Raw genomic sequence first — 25201 nt, forward strand, 5'->3', positions numbered from 1 at the left:
AAACAAGCCAAAAAAAATGTTGCACTATTTGAAAAGATCTTGGGGTAGAAGATATAATGTGGGATATAAAATGTATCTTAGGTTTTGGAGGTGACTATGGAAGTAGTACCCATATGGCAGTGAGAATACACTGCCTATCAATCTTAACCTCCAGTTGCCAGTCTCACATGAAGAAATAAAATATAGCAAGGTTAAAATGATAGAGAAATTAGGAAGAAAGACATGGGTGCTCAAGCCCATTATGCCCAAAAGATATATTAAGTTTTCTTTATTTACAATAATTATTTATTTTTGAATAACCAGGTTTTTAAACTAGTAATACGGGTATCAATGAGCGATAACTATTCTACTTGTATAGTAGATTTATACCTTTACTATCATGAAAATGGAATTACTGAAAACTTCACACATCCAGATATTTTTGCCTCAACTTAGATATATAGGTGATTTAGTTAGCATAAATAATCCTGAAATAATGTTATTAACACTATCTCATAGAATTAGCTTCACGCATCCAGATATTTTTACTCAACTTAGATATATAGGTGATTTAGTTAGCGTAAATAATCCTGAAATAATGTTAACACTATTTATCTCGTAGAATTAGAATTTGAGAATACTTCAATATCTAATACAGAAGCACATTATTTAAGTTTAGAAATTAAAATAATAGATAAGGATGTCAATGTAAATATTTTAGAGAAAAAAAAATATTTTGCTTTTCCAATTTATGGTTTATCCTCTTAATAGTAACCATAATGGGGACAGGAATGCTAACTTCAAGAAATAAGATTATATGAAACTTACTTTCCTCCAAATAATAGTACCTTATTTTTATTTTTCAATTAACTTTACTTTTAGAGATCAGTAACCTTCCCACAACTGTCTACAGGCAGTGAAGGATGATATAAATGTGGGATGTTGTGTGCTTGAGCACCCACTTCTCACTCTTCTAAAATCTATTTCTATACCTATATCTATAATTTTAATTTCTGTTGCTATTCATTTACTTTATTTTATTTCTTTATGTGAGACTGGCAAGTGGATGTTAGACTGATAGATGGTGTATTCCCACTGCAGTGTGGGTTCTACCTCAGCATTCATCTCTAAAACCTGGAGTACATTTTATATCCCACATTATAGCTTGTAACCTGGGATCCCTTCAATTAATGCAGCTTGTTTTTGATTATAACAAAATACGTACATACATACACACATTATTATAAGTTTTCTTATATTTATGTCTTCAAGGCTGCTTGTTACATGTAATATAATCTACACCTGTTTTCTTTGTCATCCTGCTGTTATTGCTTTTGGACATTTTCTTTTTATTTTTTATATTTTTTGTATTTATACTTAGTTTTATAATGACTGAAGCTTACATATGCATTCTATGTCATGTCGTCTTTCCATTTGTTTTGGTTTCACCTTAGCATTTTAATTATAATTATAATTATAAGTTTTCTTATATTTATGTCTTCAAGGCTGCTTGTTACATGTAATATAATCTACACCTGTTTTCTTTGTCATCCTGCTGTTATTGCTTTTGGACATTTTCTTTTTATTTTTTATATTTTTGTATTTATACTTAGTTTTATAATGACTGAAGCTTACATATGCATTCTATGTCATGTCGTCTTTCCATTTGTTTTGGTTTCACCTTAGCATTTCTGACAAAGATTATTTGTCGTACAGTTTTGTGAGATTGATTTTATTTCACTCATACAGAATTTTTCTGGAGGGTTTTTATCGTTACATTTCTGACTCATAAACCTGGTCCATCTTTGCAAAGTTTATCTTCTTGCTATTTGGTATTTATCTAATTTTATTTGGATCTTAAGAAAGATATATTTAAAACTGCATAGGTGATGAAAATAATAATTTGAACAGCCACCAAGAATATGAACAACTTGGTGATTGTTCAACATATTACTTCATTTTTTTTTATTTGGATCTTAAACCATACATACATCTGTTATAGATATTTTGGTTGTGTGTACTTGGAAGTTTTGTGTTATGTCCCAGATGTTTCAATATGCTAGTCATTTGATTCCACTATCTCATACAAATTCTGTAATATATATGTATATTTTACACTTTAATTAAAGATGTCAATACAACCAACACACTGTACTCTGCAGTAAGTTATGCATAGTGAAGTATAGCATAATTATTGTAAGTACAGTTTCTAAAAAATTAATATTAGGAATTGTGCTGGTTTAATGACTTGCTACTTCACTGTCAAACACTTCAATTAGTTTTATTGCATATTATTTCTACGTTGGTATTAAAATATATACACATTTTAAAACAGCATTTTCAACTTAAATGTAAATCATTCTAGTTTAGCACTCATGCAGTTATATACTTAAGGTTACAAGTTACTTCTGAACTTTATTGCTTGTGTTAAGTGTTAGAGATGAATGGAATCCTTGCCAACTCATGGTCTACTGTATTGTCTCTTTTCTTACCTGAAGACAAGTTTCGGCTGTATGTACTCAAAGAACTCTGAACAAATATTCCATGTTAACAGATATATGACAGACAAATTAACAAATTAGTGGTTATTCTTCCATTAAATAATAAAAATAAAACAAATTTTGATGTATGTATAGCACATTAATAATAATCATAAAAGTTGTTTGTAATACATTGGTTAAGAATTCATAAATCACTTATTGTTTTCATGAATATAACCCTTTTGAGTCTCCAAACTATAATATAGTAAGTTATTCTATAAGTAACATTCATTGCTAGATGTAAATGATTCAAGGAGGATTAAATAAATAAATACTACAGTATTATAGTTTTATCCACAAATAAGCAGTCAAGATTTTGAATGAAGTTTGTTTATAAGAACATGTTATAATTTTGTTAATTATGTATAGGAAATCGTATATCGAATTTAAAAAAATAAACTGAGTGAAAAATAAGTTTTTGGTTTCTGTTGAATATTTTGTAAGTAGAAACTTGTATGTAACCACCTATATGATGGTTACAATAAATTGCACAGTACTTATTTAAGTTGTTAGAGATCATGTCCAAATTAATACAATTTTTTTATAGCAACCCCTAAGCAATTCAAGGAGAAATCATGGTGTAAAAAAGTTAATAAAGGTATACTTATTGAAGATAGTTGGTACTCAGATGAAATACTTGAGAAATTGGAAGAAGAATTCATCTTTCCTTTAAAAAAAGTAAGTTTGTGATTTGAATTTTTTTTTCTTTGTAAATATAAATGTTTTATATACAAACTAAATTTAGTAACTTTATGAAAAATTATACAACAGGGAAAGATGTTACATTATCAGGTTTTAAGTCATTGGGATTTTTTTTTTGTTGTTCTTTTACTGTTGTAGTACTACACTTCAACGAGATCATTTTGTCACGTAAACTTAATAGGATTACTAATATTGTGAAAAGTTAAAGCTGTGAGCTCAGTTATATATGAGAAAATAAGAAGTAAAAATAAAAAGCAAATATTATGGATATATATAAAAAAAGAGCTTTCTCGACCATTTTCACTATTCAGTAAGTATGTAAGCTGTATTGCCTTAGGTATCTTAATTGTTTATTTTTAAATGTGTTTACAGTAACTCTTACAAAACTTTATCTCTGACCAAATTTCACTTAAAAACTCTCCAAAACAAGAGTGTAGTTTTTTCCTAGATGATTGTAGAGCTAATTGGTTAATTTTGTAAATATAAATGGGTTAAAGTGCATGTGTCACAACATTTTAAGAGTTATATTTAAAATTTAATTAAACAACTTTACTATATGTCTTTACACTTGGCATCAAAACCTAGTTTATAATTCAAAATTAGATTTTTAATTTCTTTCTTTCAAAAGGAAATATTTCAATAAATTATCAGTCTTCGCTGCTTTGTATTAGAAGAAAGTTCTAAGGTACAAATTACCCACTTTAGATTTTATTTCCACCTTTATGTACAAGCAATAAACTAGGCAAGTTGCCATGCCCTTTGTAATATGTAATGCTTTGACATTTGGAATTGGATTATTTATAACAAATAGAGAAAGATATTAATTTGACATCCACTTCTATCATACAACTACTAAAGCTTGAAAAAGATTTTTTTTTAATTTATGGTTTTTATTTATTTTTATAAAAGTAACTAAAATTTAAGAATGATAGACTTGTTAGATCAGAAAACTTCATTAAATTAAACATTAATGATCAATAAAAGCACATGCTAAGCATGAGCAAAACTTTATAATTCAGCATAAATGTGCTGGTAAATAGATTTTTATTCATACAAAATTATCCAGTGTAAGAAATGGGTATTGTTATCCATGAGAGGATCTGAATGCTACTGTAAAAAAATAAAATTAAATTAAAATGCTATTATATTTTGCTGTAAAACTACATAGTGTATAGTTGTCTGCTACAACTAAGGAGAAAAAAAATATTAATTTGATGGTTACAAGGTCATTTAAACAGACCAAGGCCGTATACAGTGTTACAGGAGAGAACTTAACAGATGAAATATAAATTGTTACTGAAAAAACAAAACCCATTCCATTTTCATTTAAGAGGTTCTACAGTTTATGCAAGTGAAATATGACAGCTATAAAAGAAAAAAAACTTATTTATTCTTATTATAAAAGTTACCTTGTGATTATAAGTCAAAATCAAGTTGACTCAATAAAGTTAGCCAAATCTTTAGTAAGATATATTAAAAATTTATGATTTTGTTGCATACACCATATTTATAATGTCTACTAAAAACTTGTAAAATTTGTGATAATAAACTTAGAACATTCAGTTATTGTATGTATAGTTTTATTGTTATGTGGTGGCTACAAGGTTGTTTAAAGAGAACAAGCTCATATGAAGAGGTTTACAACTTTTTTTTCTGCAGCAGTGTTCAAGGGCACATGCTATGACTTTTTGAAGTTTATGATCAATTAATGTCACTTTATGTATTGTGTAAATATGCTTGGAATTTTTTTTTTTTTACTATGTAAATTTTAACTTCTCGAGATTGAAAAGAAAAATTATCAATTTTCATTTGTTACTTACATGACATTCCTGTCTACATTGTAGAATCTTTTCAACTTTAAAAATAAGCTGCTGCAGCAACCAACCAGTTAGAAACAGAAACTGTACATTATTACAAATGAGAATCTAAAGTTTAAACTCCTAGAGATATCAAAATAGATACCATTAGAGAACTACAAATAAACTTGTCAGAATGATTCAGTAATTAATCTAACAATATTTGCTCATAAAATTTAAAAAGAATATATTAAACAGATTTGTTGGGATGCCTTTTTTTGTCAATAGTATTAAAATGTTTGTATGATAAATTGGTAACATTGTCAATAACTTGTTCAAATGTTACTAATAACAGTTATAATGGATGTAGCTTCACATAATCGATATTTTAAACCATCAGTACTTGATGAAACCTCATAATTACAGAATTAAAGAAAACAAGTGTACTTTATACAAATATTTCATTTATGACAACTGTGATTTCACCAATGAAAGGTTTAGTACAGACTAAAACACCTTATAAACAGGTATAAATATACATTACCAAAATCCAGTTGGCCAGGAACCTACATTCACCTTGAAATAAGTGGGTAAAAGCTTAAGCTGATCTGGACATTAAAAACAATTTTTGGATTTGTTTTTAAACTTGTATTTATTTGTAAGGTTTCCTGGCTAATTGTTTTTAATATTTTCATAAATATAAAATTTTGCTATTTTTTCACATTTGGAATGCTTTTTAATTATGAGGTATTTAGAAAAAAAGACAAAACAGATTTTTTTCAGATATGATACCTTACCTCTTACACAATATCTTTTTCTTCAATTGTGATAATCTCTCTATGTGCAATTTTTACTTGTCACTTGCCTCTTTAGGCTTCCACCTAACATTAAATGATTACATGTAGTATAGGATGGTGTGTTGCACTCCTGTTGCAGTGCAACACAACATTCTAGCACAGCTGGCTCCAACAATACTATGCAACACAATAATCATTTTGGTAAAAATCCAACTGAAGTGGGAGTGGTTGGGTGAAAAATGTTAAATTTCAATACCATACCTTACATTCACCCATATAATATCTAGAATATTACTCCTTGGTGTGGATTCCTATATGTGGTGAGGGGACCTCCCAGGGTAGGTTCTGTTTTTTTAGTTTACCTCCTCTGAGATCTAAACATCCACCCATGTGTTTGCTATGCGTGGTGACCTGTGAAGGGGAGGAGAGGATCCTAGTGGTTGAGGGGTCCAACCCAAACATGCCACTTTAGCCTTGAATACCTGTAGATGGACAGTCTTGGGGTGGCCCTCTTTGGGTCAATCAGCTGGTCAATTTGGGCTAGGATCAACCAAGTACCAGTGTTGGATGTTTTCAACAGGTGTTGTGGACTTTGTATTCGATTCTGATGTTTGGGTATAATACTCATGAAACCCTGATATTGCTGCAGTGTCCTTGTTTGGCATTTTAGTGCATCCCCTCGTAGGGCTCCTTGGTGGGTGAAGTCTGTGGGCACTGAAATATTCTCTTTTCTATGGACCCTTCAAATAAAAACTTAAATAAAATGGTAAAAAACAGTCCATAGGTAAACGACCATGTCTTGAAGATTCTGAGCAGCAATCTTCAACATCTGCTAAAATCTGTACCTTGTTTTCGTATACTACATTCTCTTTCAGACAAACCTTTATGGCAAATGTGTCCCTTTTTCATTCAGAAGGGACTGGAGGGACTTGCTGGCTCTCCACAGTCAGTAAAGAAGCTTTGATCTGGTGACATATTGGTGGAAACATCCACATCTCAACATAGTGAACTCCTCCTGCATTCAAAAGTGATTGGGAATATATCTATTGAGGTTATACCTCATACTACTTTGAATTCATCATGAGGAGTTACTATTGAGAGGGATTTGAAGAACATCCCCAAGTCAGAGATTCTCACTGGTTTTTCCACTCAAGAAGTTTCTGCAGTGAGGTGTATCTCTACTCTCAAAGATGGAATTACAGTACTGGCCAATGTCCTCATTCTGACATTTACATCACCACATCCACCTACCATGAAGGCAGGTTATCTTAATTGTATGGTATGGCCATACATTCCAAACCCACTCCAATATTTCCAGTGTCAGAAGTTCAGTTCCTTGATGTGTGCTCATTGCAGTGGCAAGGACCATGAAATGGACCTTCATTGCATCAATTCCATTGGCTCTCACCTGCCCTACTTTCATTCTTGCAATAAATGGTTGGAAGAAAAAGAGGTGCAGCATTTGAAAATGGTTCATAACATTACTTATTCTGAGGCTCAAAAGTTGCTGTCCGCCACTGCATCTCAGACATATGCTGCTGCTCTTCATTCCATTACTACAGAGGGAGTGCAGATGGTTCTCTCTGTGCTCAAAAAGAATCATTCTCAAAACAAATGAAAAGTCTTTTGACCCTGATGGTTAAAGTTGATGAATCAACTTCAACACTCATCTTTGTCCGTTACATACATTCCAAAAAATCCCAAGATCCACTTCCTTTAGTTCCAGATACAGACATTTCCTCAGATGCATCTTTTTCTCCCATCCCAAGAATGCAAAATGATCATTCATTCACATCCTCAGTCACTAAAATCGTCTTTCAACAGCAAAGACCTCTCTAATCGACCCAGGGCAGGATCCATGAAGGTTGATAGATCTCCCTAGAATAAAGACAGTAAATAAAAAAGACATGGTCATAAACAGAAGGGTTCTCCATCCAATTTACCTACACATAAATAAAAATGGCCACCTTGATACAATGGAACTGTTGAGGTTTACGTTCTAATCTGTATGACATCAAAACACTGATTGCTATCTATCGTCCTTTTTGTCTTTCCTCACAGAAAACATTTCTGAAACCTGTTGATACAGTCACCTTTCATTGGTTTTCTTTGTACAGAAATGACAGGCTGTGTGATGAAAGAGTGCATGGAGACCGTAGCCATCCGTGTTTCCTTGGGTCATACCATCACTGTTTGTTCTCTCTACCTGTCACCTGAAGAGACTTATGATCAATCAGACCTTGATACTCTCCCTTTTTAATCCTGGAAGACTTTAAAGGGCATCATCCCCTCTGTAGAAGTGCAGTTATTGATAGGAGAGGTCACTGTGTGATCACAACCTTTCTTTTTTCAGTACTGGTTCTTCTACTTATTTTCATGCACATAGTCAGTCCTTTACTGCTATTAATCAATCAATTTGTTCACCTTCACTATTCTCCAGTTTTTCATGGAGGATTGACAATAATCCACAAGGCAGTGATAATTTTTCTATAATTTTGAGAGAGACTGGTCATTGTCAATGCCACCTGACCTGTGTGCCCTGGTAGAAGCTGGATCATGCAAACTGGCCCTCTTTCATTGCTCTCACAAAACGTGATCCTGCCATTGTCTGTAAGCCATCAATAGATGAGTGCGTGGCAGCAGTAACGGACTATATTATACAAGCAGCTGCTCAATGTATTCCTAAAATCTTGACATGTTTTCCACAATATCCTCATCCATGGTGGAATCCTGCCTGCCACAAGGCACAGAAGGCTCAAAAATGGGCCTAGGATACATTCCACAGATATCCCATACTCTCAATTGCATCACTTTCTAGCAGGCCTGCGCACATGCTCGGTGGGTAAGATGTCAAAGCCTTGGATTAAGTTTACAACCAGCATATCTTCTACCACCAGTTCACCAGACGGCACCATTTTAAACATGTTTTATCCCAAAGTTTATTCATAATGTTACTGTTATAGGTGATGGTGACACTGTCCACCTTGGAAATGTTTTAGTTTTTTTTTAAAGGCCATTAATCTGTTTAATGCCATTTAAGTTTTATAATTTATACATTAGACCTTTTTTTAGTGTGATTCACTTTTAAGAACCACAGTCCATCTAGTTCAATTTGAAATTAGAAAATGACCGTAATGTCAAAATAATTGCAACTACAACTGGAAAGGCCAACTTCAGGTGACACTGCTGTTTGAACTAATCATTAGTCATCCTGGCGAGTTAAAATTTTTTAAGTGTTTTAAAACTTTTATTACTTTTTGAAAATGGCCGTAACGTCAAATAACTCTGAACCAGGACTGGAAAGGCCAACTTCAGGTGACTGACAGTGGTTTTTGTACTTACCTGTTAGTCTTTCTGGCAAGTTATGATAATTACAATTATGCTACAGAAAGTCTTTTATAACTTGTGTACTTTAGTTTTTCTCTTAATGTTGTAGACTAGATGTAAACATTGGTTTTATGCTATTTGTTTTATTTTAACTCTATTTTGTTTTACCTTAATTTCCTTTTGTGAATTTTACTAAATTTAATTTTAACTTTTTACTGGATATTTGGCACAGATTGCCTAGCTGCTTTGTACCATAAAACACCAAATCCAACAACCAACCCATCTGGCTGGTTAATTGTTCATTATTCCTTTTTGCATATTTTTCACAGTTCCTGCTCCATTCAGTTTATTTTTTGAAATTCCTCAGCTCCCTCAGATATTTTTCCTTCTACTCTCAAGGGATGCTGAGAACAACTCATCCATTTAGCCTATACTTCATTGGATTTAAATTTATATTGCCCATTTCAAGTCTCCTCAACAAATCCAACCCCATACTCTTTGGCTCTTCATTTTTATCATCTAAAAGGAATTTGTCTGGCTAGCATGTGGATTACTCCAGTTACTTTTGTCCCACATTTTCCTTGCCTTCTGACCATTTGTTCTTCCTCTGGATATTGACTTTTTCCTTTTAGCATTCTATATACCCTTTACCAGCTCTGAATAGTTAATTTTGCTTTTTATATATTTTACTTTTACAGTGGCACCTGTCTGGGTATACTTAAGTTTAAATCTGCACCATGCAGCCTTTAAAGGCCTATAATGCTCACTGAATGGATGGAATATTCCACAAGCTTGTCCAAGGGGTCTTTGCAGTATGTTGCTTCATAAATAAGTCCATTCCAGGTTTTAACAACTCATACTATTGTGAGTAAAGCAGTAACAAGATTCTTGCCCATCTATCTGATCCTAGTTAAATAACCTGAGATTGGCCTGCATTTCCATATAGTGTTTTCCTGATTATTGATTGCACAGTCTTAAGGTCTTGCATTCTTCTAGACTTGACACTGCATTGGTTTCTTCTTCTTCTAGTGGAGTGCAGAAGTCATGGTGGACCATTGAAGCTTCCTCCTGGGTGTGACTACTTCCACTAAGATGATGAAAGTGGGGTGGTAATTCTGTTGATGTAGATGGTGAGTACTGTACTCCAACTGTGAACCATAAGTCAAATACCTAATGCCATCTGGATTTGGACTGGATGAATCTGTCACATGCAGTTCACCCCTGACTTGCTTTCCCCCATCCTACTGCAACCTGGAGGTCAGTTCATGGGTGATCTGGTGTTATTCTTTTATTGATCTACAAGTGACCAGGCATTGTGCACATTTATTTCTTGGTATCTCCAGTTTCCTTAGTAGTAATTATTCTTTTATCTTGAGGGAGTGTTAAGTCACATTTCTCTACTGGCACTATGTCCAGAGTTCCAATTTCTTCACAAATGCCTTGCTTCAGATGTATGGGGTATGTATACCAGTAGTCAAGAATTCCAGAATATGTACAAGGATGACTAAGACTCCTTACCTAATGTTTTCACCCTTCTAGCTCTTCAACAGGCAAGGCCTTGTAGTCTGATCTTCTTAAGAGTTAAATCATCAGACTTCTGTCTAACTCTTCAATTATGGTGTCTTATGTTTCTCATCAAAGAGGCATGTGGTATAAGGCTTCTTATTTTCTAATTTTGGACCTTTTTTTTGGGGACAAGTCTCATCTTATCACCCTTTTAGATTGCCATGTTCCTTAGGTGATGCCTACAGTAACAGGTCCATTGTTTCAATCCATACAAATTCTCCTGAGATAACAGATGTTACATCACAAGGGTCAGTCAGTTTGTCTTTCTTTTTGCAACTCTTAATTGACAACAGTTAGTGAAGTTGTTGCTTTTTCATATTTTAATTTACTGCAATTGAGACTGGTGATTTTACCTCCATGTTCTAGATGCTTTTTTTACCTTATTTCTTACTAAATCATATTCTTACCGTGGTTGTACTTTTTTTGGTTGTGAGAGAAGATAACTGCTTAATCTGTTATGTTACCTACCCTGTCTGGATCCTGATTCTCATTCAGAAAATTATCTTTGATATCTTGACAGTTATTGTCTGTTCCCTGATTGTTCAAAACTTGGGCCTGATATCCTTTTAACAATTATGTGGAAGTTCTGGTGTCATGTAATCATTTAATTTAAAAAAATAATAATAATAATTGACAAAACTGTTTCCTTATAATACAAAACTATTTGTTTGAATGATGTTATCGAGTTTTGACTCTCAGTGTGTTAAATCTACTTTGATTATCGTAGGTAAATTTCTTCCCTTTATCATTATGCTTCATCAGAGGGTGATGTCTTCTGTAATTTTATGTAGAATGCAATCTAGTGATTGATGATGATGATGTGGAAAGAACCTTCCCTACCTCTGAGTGAACCTCCTTGCATGACTTTTGAGACATCAAAGAAATGACTTTTTGTGCCACTAACAAAAATTCTTATACAGTTACATATAAAACAAAATTATTATAAAAATTGTTGAATCACTTTCAAACACCAGTGCATAAGTATTTTACAAATGTGTGTAGAGCAATGGGAGAACTTGTTAGGAAGATGCCAATTACACAGCATAAAAGTCCATACTTATCTACTGTCATGTTTTAACCATTTTGCAACTGGTTGGGTTAAATACCATGTCATCATGTTTGTTAACTTACATCCAAAATTTTATTGAATTACTATTTTATGAATTTGTCAATAAGTTTGGATTCAAAATCGAGATTATGATTTCAACTTTAATATTATATATGAATTCATTTCTTAATTTATAAGTAAGTATTAAAATAATACATCTAAATATAGATTTTAGTGAGTGTTTAAAATTAGATGTTTGTGATGTCAAAATGCTGAGTTTAATTTTTACAAATTAGGAACTAAATTTGCTAATATTGACAAGCTAGAATATAAAATAAGAACCTCTTATTTTTTTATTTTGCTGAGATGTAAAATATATACTAAATCAAACAGTGGCCCCATTCACCTCTCTCCATTTTTGAAAAATGACCCCTTATACACATTTACTTCATTATATGATGTAAATAACCAATAAGCAGCTCAGAATAACCTCCAAATGGTTTTTCCTTATCATTTTAATGTTTGAAAAAGCTTCCATGTTCTTTTGATCTGAGATTTCATTGAAGTAGATTGTGTCTTTAGTCTGCTGAAAGTTTCAATTTTATAAAATCTAAGTGAATCTTAGTTGCTACACTTAATAAATTACAGTAGAATTTTGTGGTATCAGTGTTGTTATTCATGACTTTTTTGTTATTTAACTGTATGTTTAAAGCCTAAACAAATTTTGTTTGATATACTCCATGTTCAAAATTTTAAAAGGCTTAACAACCTATGTCCAGCAGCAACCTGAGTACAAAGATCATAGCAAGAAGAGATAATTGTTTGCTTCACTTTGTGATTTAGTGTTCTATATTTTAAGAAGAAAAGTTTAATCAATTAATGCTAAATAGGAATCTATGTACATACATATATATTGTGTAATAACTGACGGTATATTACAAAACATTAGTGTTCACTAAAACGCAGAGAAGACTAATGGTCGGTTTTATATTACTGGATAGTAACCCGAGTGCACGTGCACCATGTCAATCAAGTTGTGTAATGTTAGGCAGACGTGACTGGAAGATCAATATAATAAAAAATGATATACACGCGCGCGCGCACACACACTGTGTCATGAGACTCAGCCATTTAGACTAAACATTTGTATCTGTGTTATAATACATAGTCACTTTAGCATGAAAAATACATATATTTATTTCCTAATATTTTATGATGGTTACGAGGTTCTTAAGTGATAGACACCATGAAGTTAGAGTATGAAAAATAATATGTAAAGTCTCACTGAAAACCAATGCTTGAAATTTATTTAGGAAGTTTTAGAGATTATACAAATAACATTTGAGATTTTTGGGACAAAAAATGGTTTTTTAAATTATAACATGAAATCACTTTGCATTCAGACCAATAATAAAACATTATTTTCACAAACAAATCTTTAGTAAAATTATTTCAATAAAAAATCTTATTTTTTTGTGTAGAAAAAGCTTTCAATCTTCACTAAAAGTCTGCCAAATTTTGTGAAGATACTTGCTGTATCAAAAGTTATAATGCAAATACTTAATTTGTGCAAGTGTGTAAAGAAACTTGTGTATATTATACTAAGCATATTGTGAAAGAGTTAATAGAACATGTGCTGTAGATGTAAATTACATATACTCACTAAATTTTGATTCCTCTTGTATACTTAAATGTGTAGGCAGTGTAATGACATTTAAAGCTCAGCTGTTAGAGAGTTGCAAAAGAGAAGTCAAATTATGTTTTTTACAAACGTGTAATAATATTGTGTTGTCAGCATCAGTTGCACTCATTGTGTTGAAACTTATCTAAAATTATATAAGAATGATTTATAACAAAACAATATTAAGAGACATACTCTAACTGCATGTAAACAATTCAACTATTTTGCATGATAGTTCATTAGTAGTCTCATATCAGTTCTCAAAAACTTGTTTTATCCCAATGACCACTTAAGACTAATGTCTAAAAATTGATGTACAAGGTTGCAAAAATTACATTTTTATAATTATAACTACTGAACATTACTTTCATCACATGAAAATTTGAAAACAAAGTTGAATAAGTAAATAAATAACATGGAAAAATATGTGGGTTAAGACTGAGCAATTTATCATTGATATTAAATGTTTATTTAGAATAATCAAATAACTATTTTTCAGTGTTTTTATTCAATGTAGAATTGTTATAGAAAACTTTGAGAAGGAGAAAGTGCTTGTTTCAAAATTTCATATTCTAGGACAGGGGTCATCAAATGTTTTTCACAGGGGGCCAGATTACTTGGGGAATGAAAAGCACGAGCTGCATGATCATTATGTTCAATATTCATCAGCTAGAACAAAAGCTCTTTGTAAAAGACTTAACACTAAGTTTAGGATGCCACATTAGCCATGTGGGAGTAGCATTCAATACACAAATATAATAAAAAAAACAAACAGAAATACAACCAACATTTTTATTTACCAAAATGTTATCAAAGAAGATAACATAAGCAAAAACAGTTGTCACATTGCACATAGTGAGTACATATCTGAATTTCACTAAGCCACAAAACAGTTAGTGAGATTTATGAAATTGGCATTTGACTTTCAAAATATCTTCAATGTTTGGTTTTGAATTGCTGCATCCAATCATTAGAATTGCTTTCAAATGTTAATCAGTCAACCTCAATCAATGTACAGACTTCACACACTTCATTTTTGAAAATGCTTGTTCACAGACATAAGTTGTTCCAACGTTGATGTCATACCAAATGCAAAGTCCTTCAGCTTTGGAAAATCATCTTCAGGTATGCAGCTGTAAAATTCAACAAGTTGCCCCCTCTCTGTGTTTTGCTTTCAACAAGTCGTTTCCTTGCAAATCGATGACCTCCAGCTGAAGTTCCACTGGCATGTCATCAATGATACAATCAAAAGGATTCTGAAAAAGGAGAATGATTCTGTTGAGATCCAAAAATCTCTCTAAAATTGCTTATTTAAATCACCAATAATCTTTTTCTGAAACTCAAGGTTGACATCTGTGATTTCAGCATGAAACTCATTGAAACACTGAAAATGAGAGAGGCTTCCTCTTTCCAAATGTGCTTCAAACAATGACAGCCGACCATCGCTAGCTGCTGGCGGGTCAGACAAAATGACCTCGAGGGCCGTATCTGGCCCATGGGCTGTAGTTTAGTGACCCCTGTTATTCAAATCTAGACATTATAAATGTGATATTAACATGAAAGATTTAATATCTGCATGATTTAGGTTAATTCAAGCATTTCCAAAATAATGCTGAAGTGAGTGACCTGAAAATATCTTTACACCAGAGATGATTCATTGTTGTGGAAATGTTATGTGATTATATCATCCTCTGGACATGTTTTTCTTTTCTCCATTACCTTGGGTGCTCACTTTTATTGTTAAACACTTGTATTATGTTGTTGGAAGGTATGTCAAAACTTGTTGGATTTTGTTTCCATGGAAAACCTTAATATATTTACCTTCTCTACCCCTTTCAAAGAATTAAAACAAAGAGGTGTTATGTAATCTGTTTTTATTTCAGTTACAACAACTATGTTTTAGTACTACTGATATGACTAGACTTCTTTGTACTTTTATAATAATATGGATAGTCCTCTAAGTTTTTTGTCTCCATCTCACATTTTGAGTTTTTTATGCCTCTTTAAAGATGCCTCAAGATTGTTATCTTTTTGTTCTATAGGACCTTAAAAAAGACAATTTATCAAACCACTTTTTCTGGGAACATGCTAGGATTTTCTAACTAGTATAGAACTGTCTTTTACAAAATTAGTTTGGTGAGTTACTGATCTTTCTTCATTTTTTATATTTGATACTTAGTGCTTATTGTCTTGTTCTTTCTTATTTTAAGTGTATTGTCAGCAGTATTCAATTTTTGAGTGATCTCTCTCAGTTTGAGATTAAGAACCTGTTCTGGATTTATTCTTTTTTTAGTAATCTACAGGTAGAAACAGTGTACTTGATTCCAAGACTGGTTTGATTGCATTGAGGATTGGTAGTTGAAATAGGTGGGTTTATTACTTCCCTCCAACCCATCCCAAATAATAGTCTCATTATCACTTAAACTGTTATCTTACAAAACTAAAAATTGAACCCATCAACAGGGATTTGATATTTTTTTTGTGTAAGTTGACCTTTGAGTGAACCATTCTCATTCATCTTTTAACATGATTATTTTAAAATAAATATTATTGTACTTCTATTATTCCCATGTTGATTATAATAGTGATTCATCTTACCTTCTGGTTTGGTGCTGGTAATCAATCATAGGCATACTGCAAAAAAAGCGTGGGTGAATAGAACCATAGAGGAGTAATGTATAGAATACAGGTGAACTAAGAATAGATTCCAAAACACCTTATTGTTCATATATACAGAGAAATTGATTTTTTTAATCCCAGTGATGGCTGTTTGATTGCATATTGTTACCCTTTCAGCAATTTCAACCACAATTTGTTTATATATGTATCGTGTAGTTGCACTTCTTTATTTTACAAAAGAAAAGTTCTGGAACATTCTAAATTTTGATACAATCCAACTGAAAGTCAGCCTTGGTATGTTATAATCAAAACAAACTATAATTTATCAATTTTTAGCATACACAAGACTCCCATAAGTTTGCAATAAGTTTGAGAACCTATAATGTTAAAATTTAGGGTTCACTCATTGTGGTGAGTGCAGTACAGATAGTCAAATTATGAGATGTATTAAAAGATCATGTGCTTGTTTATGCATGCATGAGTGTATATAGTACATGTTACAACATTACAAAATTGCTGAACATAGAGTGTTTTATTGATAAGTTAGCAGCATAGACACTGTTTAGTTGAAGTTTTGTGTCTTCTTCATTGGAGTGGAATTTTGGAAACAAGACAAACAGTTCAGTAGAAACTTCAATCATAAAATGAAAATATTTAATATAGTCTAAAGTATATAAAATTGAGAAATCTTAGCATCTAATCCTAGCATTTACAATCATTTTTATTTTTTAATTATCAAAAGATTTTCCTAATGATGTTGAAATAATCTCATGAAGTTTAAAACTTGATTTAATGTAACAAAATGATTAACACAGTTTTCTCTGTTGTAGCCAAATGTAAGGTTTTATGACTACTAGCATCACAGTTTTTTTTACTTCAGTTATTTTGACTTTTTTTTTTCTCCTCATGAAAGTAATAAACCTAAAATATTGATTTGTTTTATTGTTACTTTATTACATGGTATTAAGCTGTTGTATTTAAATTTGACAGTATACAAACTACTGTTAACTAATTTGTTGGCTTTTATAACAGTTTGTTACAAGTTTTTTACTAACCACTTACAGTAAATCACACACATTTATTAGGAAGAATATTTTGAGTTGCATTTTCCTATGCTATCATGAAAAGTAATTCTTGTAACCTCTAAATGTTTTTCACTGTTACTTATTATTCTTAACCCTCTTCGTATTAGATATGAGTTTGATAGTAGTAAATCCCCCTCTTAACATTAAATAATTATCATTTTGTTTCATTTTCAGAGTTAATGATAGTAATAATTCTCTGGTTTAATTTTTTTTTAAATAAGATGTTATTTTGACCAAACCAAACACTGTGAAACCTCTTGCATGTATATGTAAAAATTATATTTTGTATGCCAGTTTTGTTTTCCAATAACTCATTTGTAAAACTGCACTAAATAATTTATAATATACCTCATCCTCACAGCGAGTATCTCGTTTCCCCCGAGCCCATTTTTACTGCAAACTTTGTGACTACCATTTGGATAGGCCTGAACACATGAAGGACCATATGCATCGAAATAGCCACCGTAGCCGTAAAGAGGTAAGAAAAAGTCCAATAAAAATTTGAAATTTATATTTGTTTTGATTTTAGAAAAAAACTACCAACCAACTAAGCTAGGACAACAGCTTACAGCTTGATAACTTTGAACAGTTAAATTAACTTTATAATAAATAATAATTTATATCATACAGTTGTACATATTATTCTGGTTTAAAATTCCAATTCCAATGTTTTGAAAGCTTCTGTAAACATCCAGTACCAAAGTATAGGTAAAACAAAAATATTAAGTAATAGAAATTTCTGTTCTTTAGAGTAATATCACAGTGCATCACGAATTACTGCTACCAAGAGTTAGTTCAAGTCTTTTGGCCACTGCTGTCTTTTTGACTTCACAGTTTCTAAGAAAAAGTGTTGTTAGGGTAATCAATCAAAATTGGAATAAAATCATGTGCTTTCAGTTTTTAGTTTTGAATACTAATGTAGAGAAAGAGAACATAGTACAAGGTGACCAATGAGCAAAACTTATAAGTTTTGTCAAAATAACATTTTGTCAAAATAACATTAGCCGATTACAACTTAGCTTTCAAGTATGGGTAAGATCTTAGCATTTTGATATCTGCTAAATTGTCCATACTCACCTTTTATATGGAAAAATATATATTCTGATGTGCAAAACTAAATTATTGAAGTAGTGATGATAGCTATACATATCTTTATAATATAAACAAACTGTGTGTTTGCATCCTAACTCATCAAAGCCTGTTAGATCAATCTTAACCAAAATTTTTATGTAAATACTATTAACTGTGAGGAATGTTCAAGAGGGGTCAAAATTGAATTTAAACCTGTTTCTACTTTGTAAAACCTGTTGGTTAATTAATCCCAGTCTGTTGAGGTAATCTCAAACAATCCTAGCAGGTTGACTCTTCAAACAATGTTGAATATTCTAAAGGGATTCAAGGTAAAAGTATGAAAATTGCTGGATTCTTTTTAAAATAACTGTGCTTCTCTCCTGGTCAATGAGAGGTAGGATATTGAAGGGTGGGATTATATCCAAGTCTTTTATTTGTTGGTAGGTGGAAAGCAAACTATGAACATGTTTTGTGAATAAGCTTTGTTGTAGTTGTAAAATGTTGAGATAAAAGTTTATATTCAAATTATTATTTGGAAATGTATTTACTGCTGTAAATCTTGCATTGTTTTAATTAAGTTTAAACATTCCCTTTCAGTTTAGGCCCAGCATGGCCAAGTGGTTTAAGGTGTTTCACTCATAATCTGAGGGTTGTGGGTTCAAATCCCCATCACATCAAACATGATCATCCTGTTAGCCATGGGGCATTATAATGTGATGGTGAAACCCACTATTAATTGGTAAAAGAGTAGCCCAAGAGTTGGTAGTAGGTGGTGGTGACTAGCTGCCTTCCATCTAGTCTTACACTGCAAAATTAGGAATGGCTAGTGCAGATAACCCTTGTATAGTTTTGCGCGAAATTCAAATCAAACCAAACTCTTTCAGTTTATGGGTATTTCATCTTGTATTTTATGAAATTGAGTTTAGTTTGTTAATTAGATGTAATATAGACAAATCATTGAAAAACCTTCCATTTGTATACATTTCAAACTCAAATAAATGATGTGATTAAAAATTTAGCATTCATATGTATCATATATATGTTTGATGTAATATTCCTGTAGGCTATAAAAGTGATAGAAAAGTTAATGTCTAAGTAAAGTTTTGGAAAACAAAGTGTTAAATATTAAGTGTATTCTTAAAACTACTAAAGGTGAGAAAATGTAGGTGTCCCAAATCTAACCTCTTAAACACATAATTCATATATTTTAGCCAATTATAAATAAAACCTAAAATATACTATATTTAAGAGACAAGAACTCAAACATGCAGTCTAGTGGGGCAGTAGTTTCTAAATATGGAGGTTAATGCATGTATAAGACTGTTTTAGTTTTGCTCATAAGATCTATGTTTCAAATTTTACTTATAGTAATAATAGTGATATATTTCCTTGTTTAATGATGCACAATATTTGTTTTCATATTTCAGGGACACCATATTTATATTTGGTTATGAAATTTATGCTTTAAGAGTTGTTAAAAATAACTTGTCAGTACAGAATTAAGTAAATGCTTTTCCAGTACATTATTCTGTAATAGTTATAATACCTGATTTCATTACATCTGGTATTATTGGTATTTTGTTTGTTGCTGTTGGTATCTCCATGCACATATATCTGATATGTATATTTGTAAAAGGTTGTATCAGCACAGTTTTCTGCATTTTGAACCGTGTAATGCGTGGTAGCTAGTATGTCCTACTGCAGAGAATAAGGCTTAAGCTTCATGCTGTGATACACTGCTAAACTCTTTTGCATTGTGGGTGTGTTATAAAAGTGAGAGTCATGTCAATGTGTTTTTCCCTCTCTCCAGACAGTTGTTAAAAATTAGTTTAGTCCATGTATCATTGTGGGTGTGTTTCCCTCTCTGTCTAGACAGTTAAAAATTAGTTTAGTCCATGTATCACATAAAATGTTTTATCTCAAACTAACCAATTGGTTATATATATATATAATCTTTATTTTGGAAAATTTAGCAGTGAAGATGTAGAATAAAGAACCATAGATGTCTAATATTGTTTTCACTTGAATAAAACATGTAGAAATTGCTGTTTAAGTGTAATTAACTATCATACTTTTTTTAGAAAGAACATCAGTAGAACACAAATTTTACTTATTTCATCATTCTGAAAATGATATATGTAATAATGATATTAATAAATTGTACTCTTTGATTTTAAAGAATGTAAATGCAGTTAGAACCTTCAATTAAGTAAATTACATCAACATTTACAATATTAAATTTGGATTTTTATTTTAAATTTTCTGATATTTTACTGGAGTCTTGTTCACTTTATTTGCACAGAGAAAGCTCTAATAAAATAGCTGCAACTTGCAGTAGAAAAAATTATATATACATATATAATGTTGTGAATATTGTGAATGTTGCACTTAAAGAAAAGAGGCCTGCTTTGATCAATCGTAAATGTGTTGTGTTACACCAGGATAATGCATGGCCCTATACAGTAAGGATCACATCTGCAAAGATTGAAGAGCTAGAATGGGAGAAACTTCCCCAACCTCCTTAATCTCCAGGCCTTACCCCATCTGATTATCATCTATTCTGAAGTTTGCAAAACTATCTGGATGGAAAAGAGCTTGAAACATATGAAGATGACAAAACTTCCCTCTCTACATTCTTTTCCTCCAAACCCCAAGAATTGTATAGAAATGGCATTCAGAAGCTTGTGAATCACTGGCAGGAAGTAATTAATAATAATGGAACATACATTATAGATTAAACAATATTAAAAGCATATATAATGTTGTGAATATTGACACACATACTATTTTTAGATGTAAGTATCTATACTTCATGGTCTCAAGCAACAAGAAGTTCAAGTATAATATCAGGTCATCTCTTATGCAATATCTGATTTTAGGGTTAGAAAAAGAGAAAGGATTTCATATGCTTTTAATATTGTTTAATCTATAATGTATGTTCCATTATTATTAATTACTTCCTGCCAGTGATTCACAAGCTTCTGAATGCCATTTCTATACAATTCTTGGGGTTTGGAAGAAAAGAATGTAGAGAGGGAAGTTTTGTCATCTTCATATGTTTCAAGCTCTTTTCCATCCAGATAGTTTTGCAAACTTCAGAATAGATGATAATCAGATGGGGTAAGGCCTGGAGATTAAGGAGGTTGGGGAAGTTTCTCCCATTCTAGCTCTTCAATCTTTGCAGATGTGATCCTTACTGTATAGGGCCATGCATTATCCTGGTGTAACACAACACATTTACGATTGATCAAAGCAGGCCTCTTTTCTTTAAGTGCAACATTCAAGTGCTCTAACTGTTAACCATAGAAGTCTAATGTAATCATTACATTAAGTGGTAGCAACTCAAAGTGGATCACACCAAGAATATCCCATCAGATGATTAAAAAGACTTTCCTATGTTGGAGGTCCATTTTGAGCTGTGCTTTAGCAGGTTTACCTGCACTGAGCTATCATCTGCAGTGCTTAACATTTTTATAAAATATGCATTTTTGATTTCCAGTCACTAACCTGTCCAAAAAATGTGAGCTACTTTCACAAGAGTGCAGAGAAGTGCAAATGTCCACTCTTATTCTAAGATAAGCTTCTGTCAAGTCATGGGGAACCTATTTTCCAAAATTTGACACCTATCAAAGGACTGTTAGATGATGGTGAAGTGTTGAATAGGTTGAATTGAGCTTCTGTGCTAGTTCTTCAACTGTTACATCACAGTCTTCTTCATGTACAGTCAGCAGCAAGTTATCACTGCACTCGACACGATGATCTGAACATGGCACATCACTTAAGCTGTAGTCACCTAATCTGAACAACTGAAACCACCTTCAACATTTTCTTTCATTGAGAGGCTCTGCACCGTAAACACCTTGAATGTTTTGTGTAGTTTCTGCTGCACTATTGCCTTTTTCTAAACTCTTAAAGTATTGTACGCCTAATGTGCTTCTCAGACACATCCATCTTCATAAGGGTTTATTTGATTAATGATCTGAAAAAGTGAAGTTGGGTTAGTTATTGTTATTTGTCTGAACATTTTAATACACGTCCTATTACATATATTAGTCATTAAAGCCTTCTACAAAGACAGAAATAATGATGCACTTTCTGTATTAAATTTTTGGACATTAATTATGGGATGACCTGATATTTAAAGATGTAGATGATTCATATAGTTTCTAGTTGGTTTTTTAGTAAATACATTAGTCTTAGCATATAATTCTGCTAAATCATCATTAATTCTATGCTCCTTTTAGTGATAAAATATTTTCTGTTTATATAGTTATATTTTATAGGTTGCTGACCTTTTAAATTGAATTGGATTTTCATCCAGTGAATGGGATTTTTTTACTAAATTTATTTGAAAGTAAGCAGTGAGCTCAGATTTGAACATCCTCATAGTTTAACCATGGCTTGTTTTTTATTTAGTAAACCATTCTATTTATTTATCTATTTAATTTTTCTAGTTGCAAGAAGTTCATGCTATGCTTCAAGACCTCCCTCCACCATCATCTGCTCATTGTGAAGCTCTTACAAAACTTCTTGTGCATGTTGCTGAGAATGTTGGATTATCTAATAGGGAAGTAACAGAACGGCAAGAACTTGTGGAAAAGCTTAACACTTATCTTTATAAAAGTATTCCAGGTAATCAGTGATAGTTTTCTGTCCAGGTAGAAAAGCTTTTAGAAATATTGTGTTATTCTCTGCTGTTTAAAAAAATAAACATATTTGGAAGAAACGTAAAAATATGCATTTGAATATTAACTAGATACAGTATTTTATTAGCTGCAGTTTGTTTGTTTTTAATTTGTTTGTGGAGAAAAAATTACAAACTTTGGACTTCAGGTTTATTACTAATGAAAATAATATATTATTTACTAATAGTCTCAGCTTTTGAATATACAAGATTTTTTCATTTTGTGAACTTGTTAAAGATGCAAAAGTCTTGGCAGGTATGAAACATGATGATGAATAGCAGAAAAATGTACTCTCTGTACTGAAACCCCAATGAATATCCAACTGTTCACTCTTTTTAGGGCTTTTTTTTTTAATAAGTCAGTTTATATTTATAATTGGATTATATGATCATTTTCAGGAACTAAAGCAAGATTGTATGGATGAATCTGAGATATGGTGATGAACAGCAGAAAAAGTATATAGTTTTAACTTGTATGTACTCCCTAATGAATATTCAATTATTCACTAACTTTTGTTATAGCTTTTTTTAATAAGGCAGTTTATATTCATAATTGGATATATGATCATTTTCAGGAATTGAAGCAAGATTATATGGATCTTCTATAAATGGGTTTGGTCTAGTAGGTAGTGATGTGAACATAGACTTAATATTACCAGTGAATGAGGTGGGCTCTACTGTTTTGGCAAGAACTTTCCAACTGTTGAAAGAATCAGGTAAGTTCAAAACAGGTGAGTCACTGGAATTAGATTTAAACTTCTTTTGAAGGCGTCCTCATCTTCACATGTTACGTAGTTTTTCCGAGTTAGATTCAAACATTAAACTACTTTCTTATCATGGCTAAACTTGGCTAACAACCCAAATTTTAATATTATATGAATTTTTTTTAAGTTCTTAACTTTGTAAGATAACATTTAAAAAATCCCATATTTCCCCCAGTATGGAAATTGTGATATTTCCTCTCTAGGCTTCTCCTTTTCTCTAATTTATTTATCACCTGTCATTACTCATTATAATCTGTTCATTCAGACACAGCATAATTTTTATAATCCTGATCTTATTTGGTTTACAGATCCATAAGATAGAAAGTCAAACTCCTATTTCCATGCCCACCTGTCATATTCTGTTTTTCTCAGACATTTCCACCAGTTTTCTTATGATGTTTAATACTGTATTATTCATAACTGTTAGAAAGCCAAAGTTTTAATCTATCAAATGGCATGTTATATTGCATTGCTTTCAGTACAAAGAATTACTTTGCTTACAGTTCAAACTTTATTCCCATGGGAAACACATAAAGAGCTTAGCTGAATGTTTAATACATAATTAGAAAGCCAGAAAAATTGTAATAGTTATAGGATGTTGTATGGTTTTGTGTGTTGTTATTCTTTGATTCATTATTTAATTATATAAAAAAATGATTTAGTGCTATAGTCCTATTAGTATAAAAATATCAGGTTAAATTTCATCAGTAGTCAACAGCAACAAAAAAACATGGATAACTACATATTTCTTGTTTTTTCATGTGTTTGCTCTTTACCTACTATTATAAAAATAACTTTAATGCAAAAATGAGAAATATCTTTAGGTTATACAGTAAAACTTGTCTGAGGTGGAATGGCACAGGACAGAGTAAAATTTCTGGCTTAGACAGTGAACATGCATTTCCTTAATTATATATAATTTTTTAGTGAAACGTAATACTTGCTTGACTGAAGGGAAGTAAGGCATTTGAATAAAGTTATTATACTGTTTATGCTATATTTATTAGAATAAGAACAAAAAATACATTCAAAATATACACAAGTACACAAAATCTTAAATTTATTTGAAGAAGTGTTTAATTTCAACAGTATCATTTTTTAATGGGCTTTCTCATGCAGTTAAAAGAGAGTGCCAATTCTATGGCCTTTTCATGAAGTTAATTTTCCCCTTCATTTTTGCATGCAGTTTGATAGCATTAATGTAACTTAACACTTGCGATGAAGTAGGAATTTCTGTTTCCTCACTATTTTTCCATTTTGTTCATCTTCTGAATCTCTCACACTGTTACCATCTTGTGATTCTATTGTAGATTTTAAATGAGCTTCATCAGTTTCTGTTAAAACATTCTTGTCAACAATCACAAAACTTTCCATGTTCACAGAATCATCTGCATCAATCTTCTCAATTAGAGTTTGGATTTCTCTAGAATCATCATAACAAACAACTTCTCCACAGTCTCTGCCATTATCAAGAATAAATACACAATTTTGAAAGCACTTTATTACGCATTTGATTGAGTGACTTAAAAATCCAATTGCGTC

The 25201-nt window shown here is 31.6% G+C and overlaps 1 protein-coding gene across 3 annotated transcripts in view; it reads left to right on the forward strand.

The window, feature by feature from the left end:
* Positions 1–25201, forward strand: part of LOC143224752 (terminal uridylyltransferase 7-like) — a 151415-nt gene that overhangs the window by 24337 nt on the left and 101877 nt on the right. For all 3 annotated transcript variants that reach the window (XR_013013431.1, XR_013013432.1, XM_076453026.1), the window contains exons 3-6: positions 3067–3197; positions 17502–17618; positions 22666–22843; positions 23471–23611. Coding sequence is in view for 1 of the 3 variants with exons in the window: in XM_076453026.1 (XP_076309141.1) it covers positions 3067–3197; positions 17502–17618; positions 22666–22843; positions 23471–23611 (567 nt within the window). In the remaining 2 variants the exon portion in view is untranslated. The remainder of the gene's footprint in view (positions 1–3066; positions 3198–17501; positions 17619–22665; positions 22844–23470; positions 23612–25201) is intronic.

Source organism: Tachypleus tridentatus, chromosome 1, assembly GCF_004210375.1.
Source record: "Tachypleus tridentatus isolate NWPU-2018 chromosome 1, ASM421037v1, whole genome shotgun sequence".
Lineage (NCBI taxonomy): Eukaryota > Metazoa > Arthropoda > Merostomata > Xiphosura > Limulidae > Tachypleus > Tachypleus tridentatus.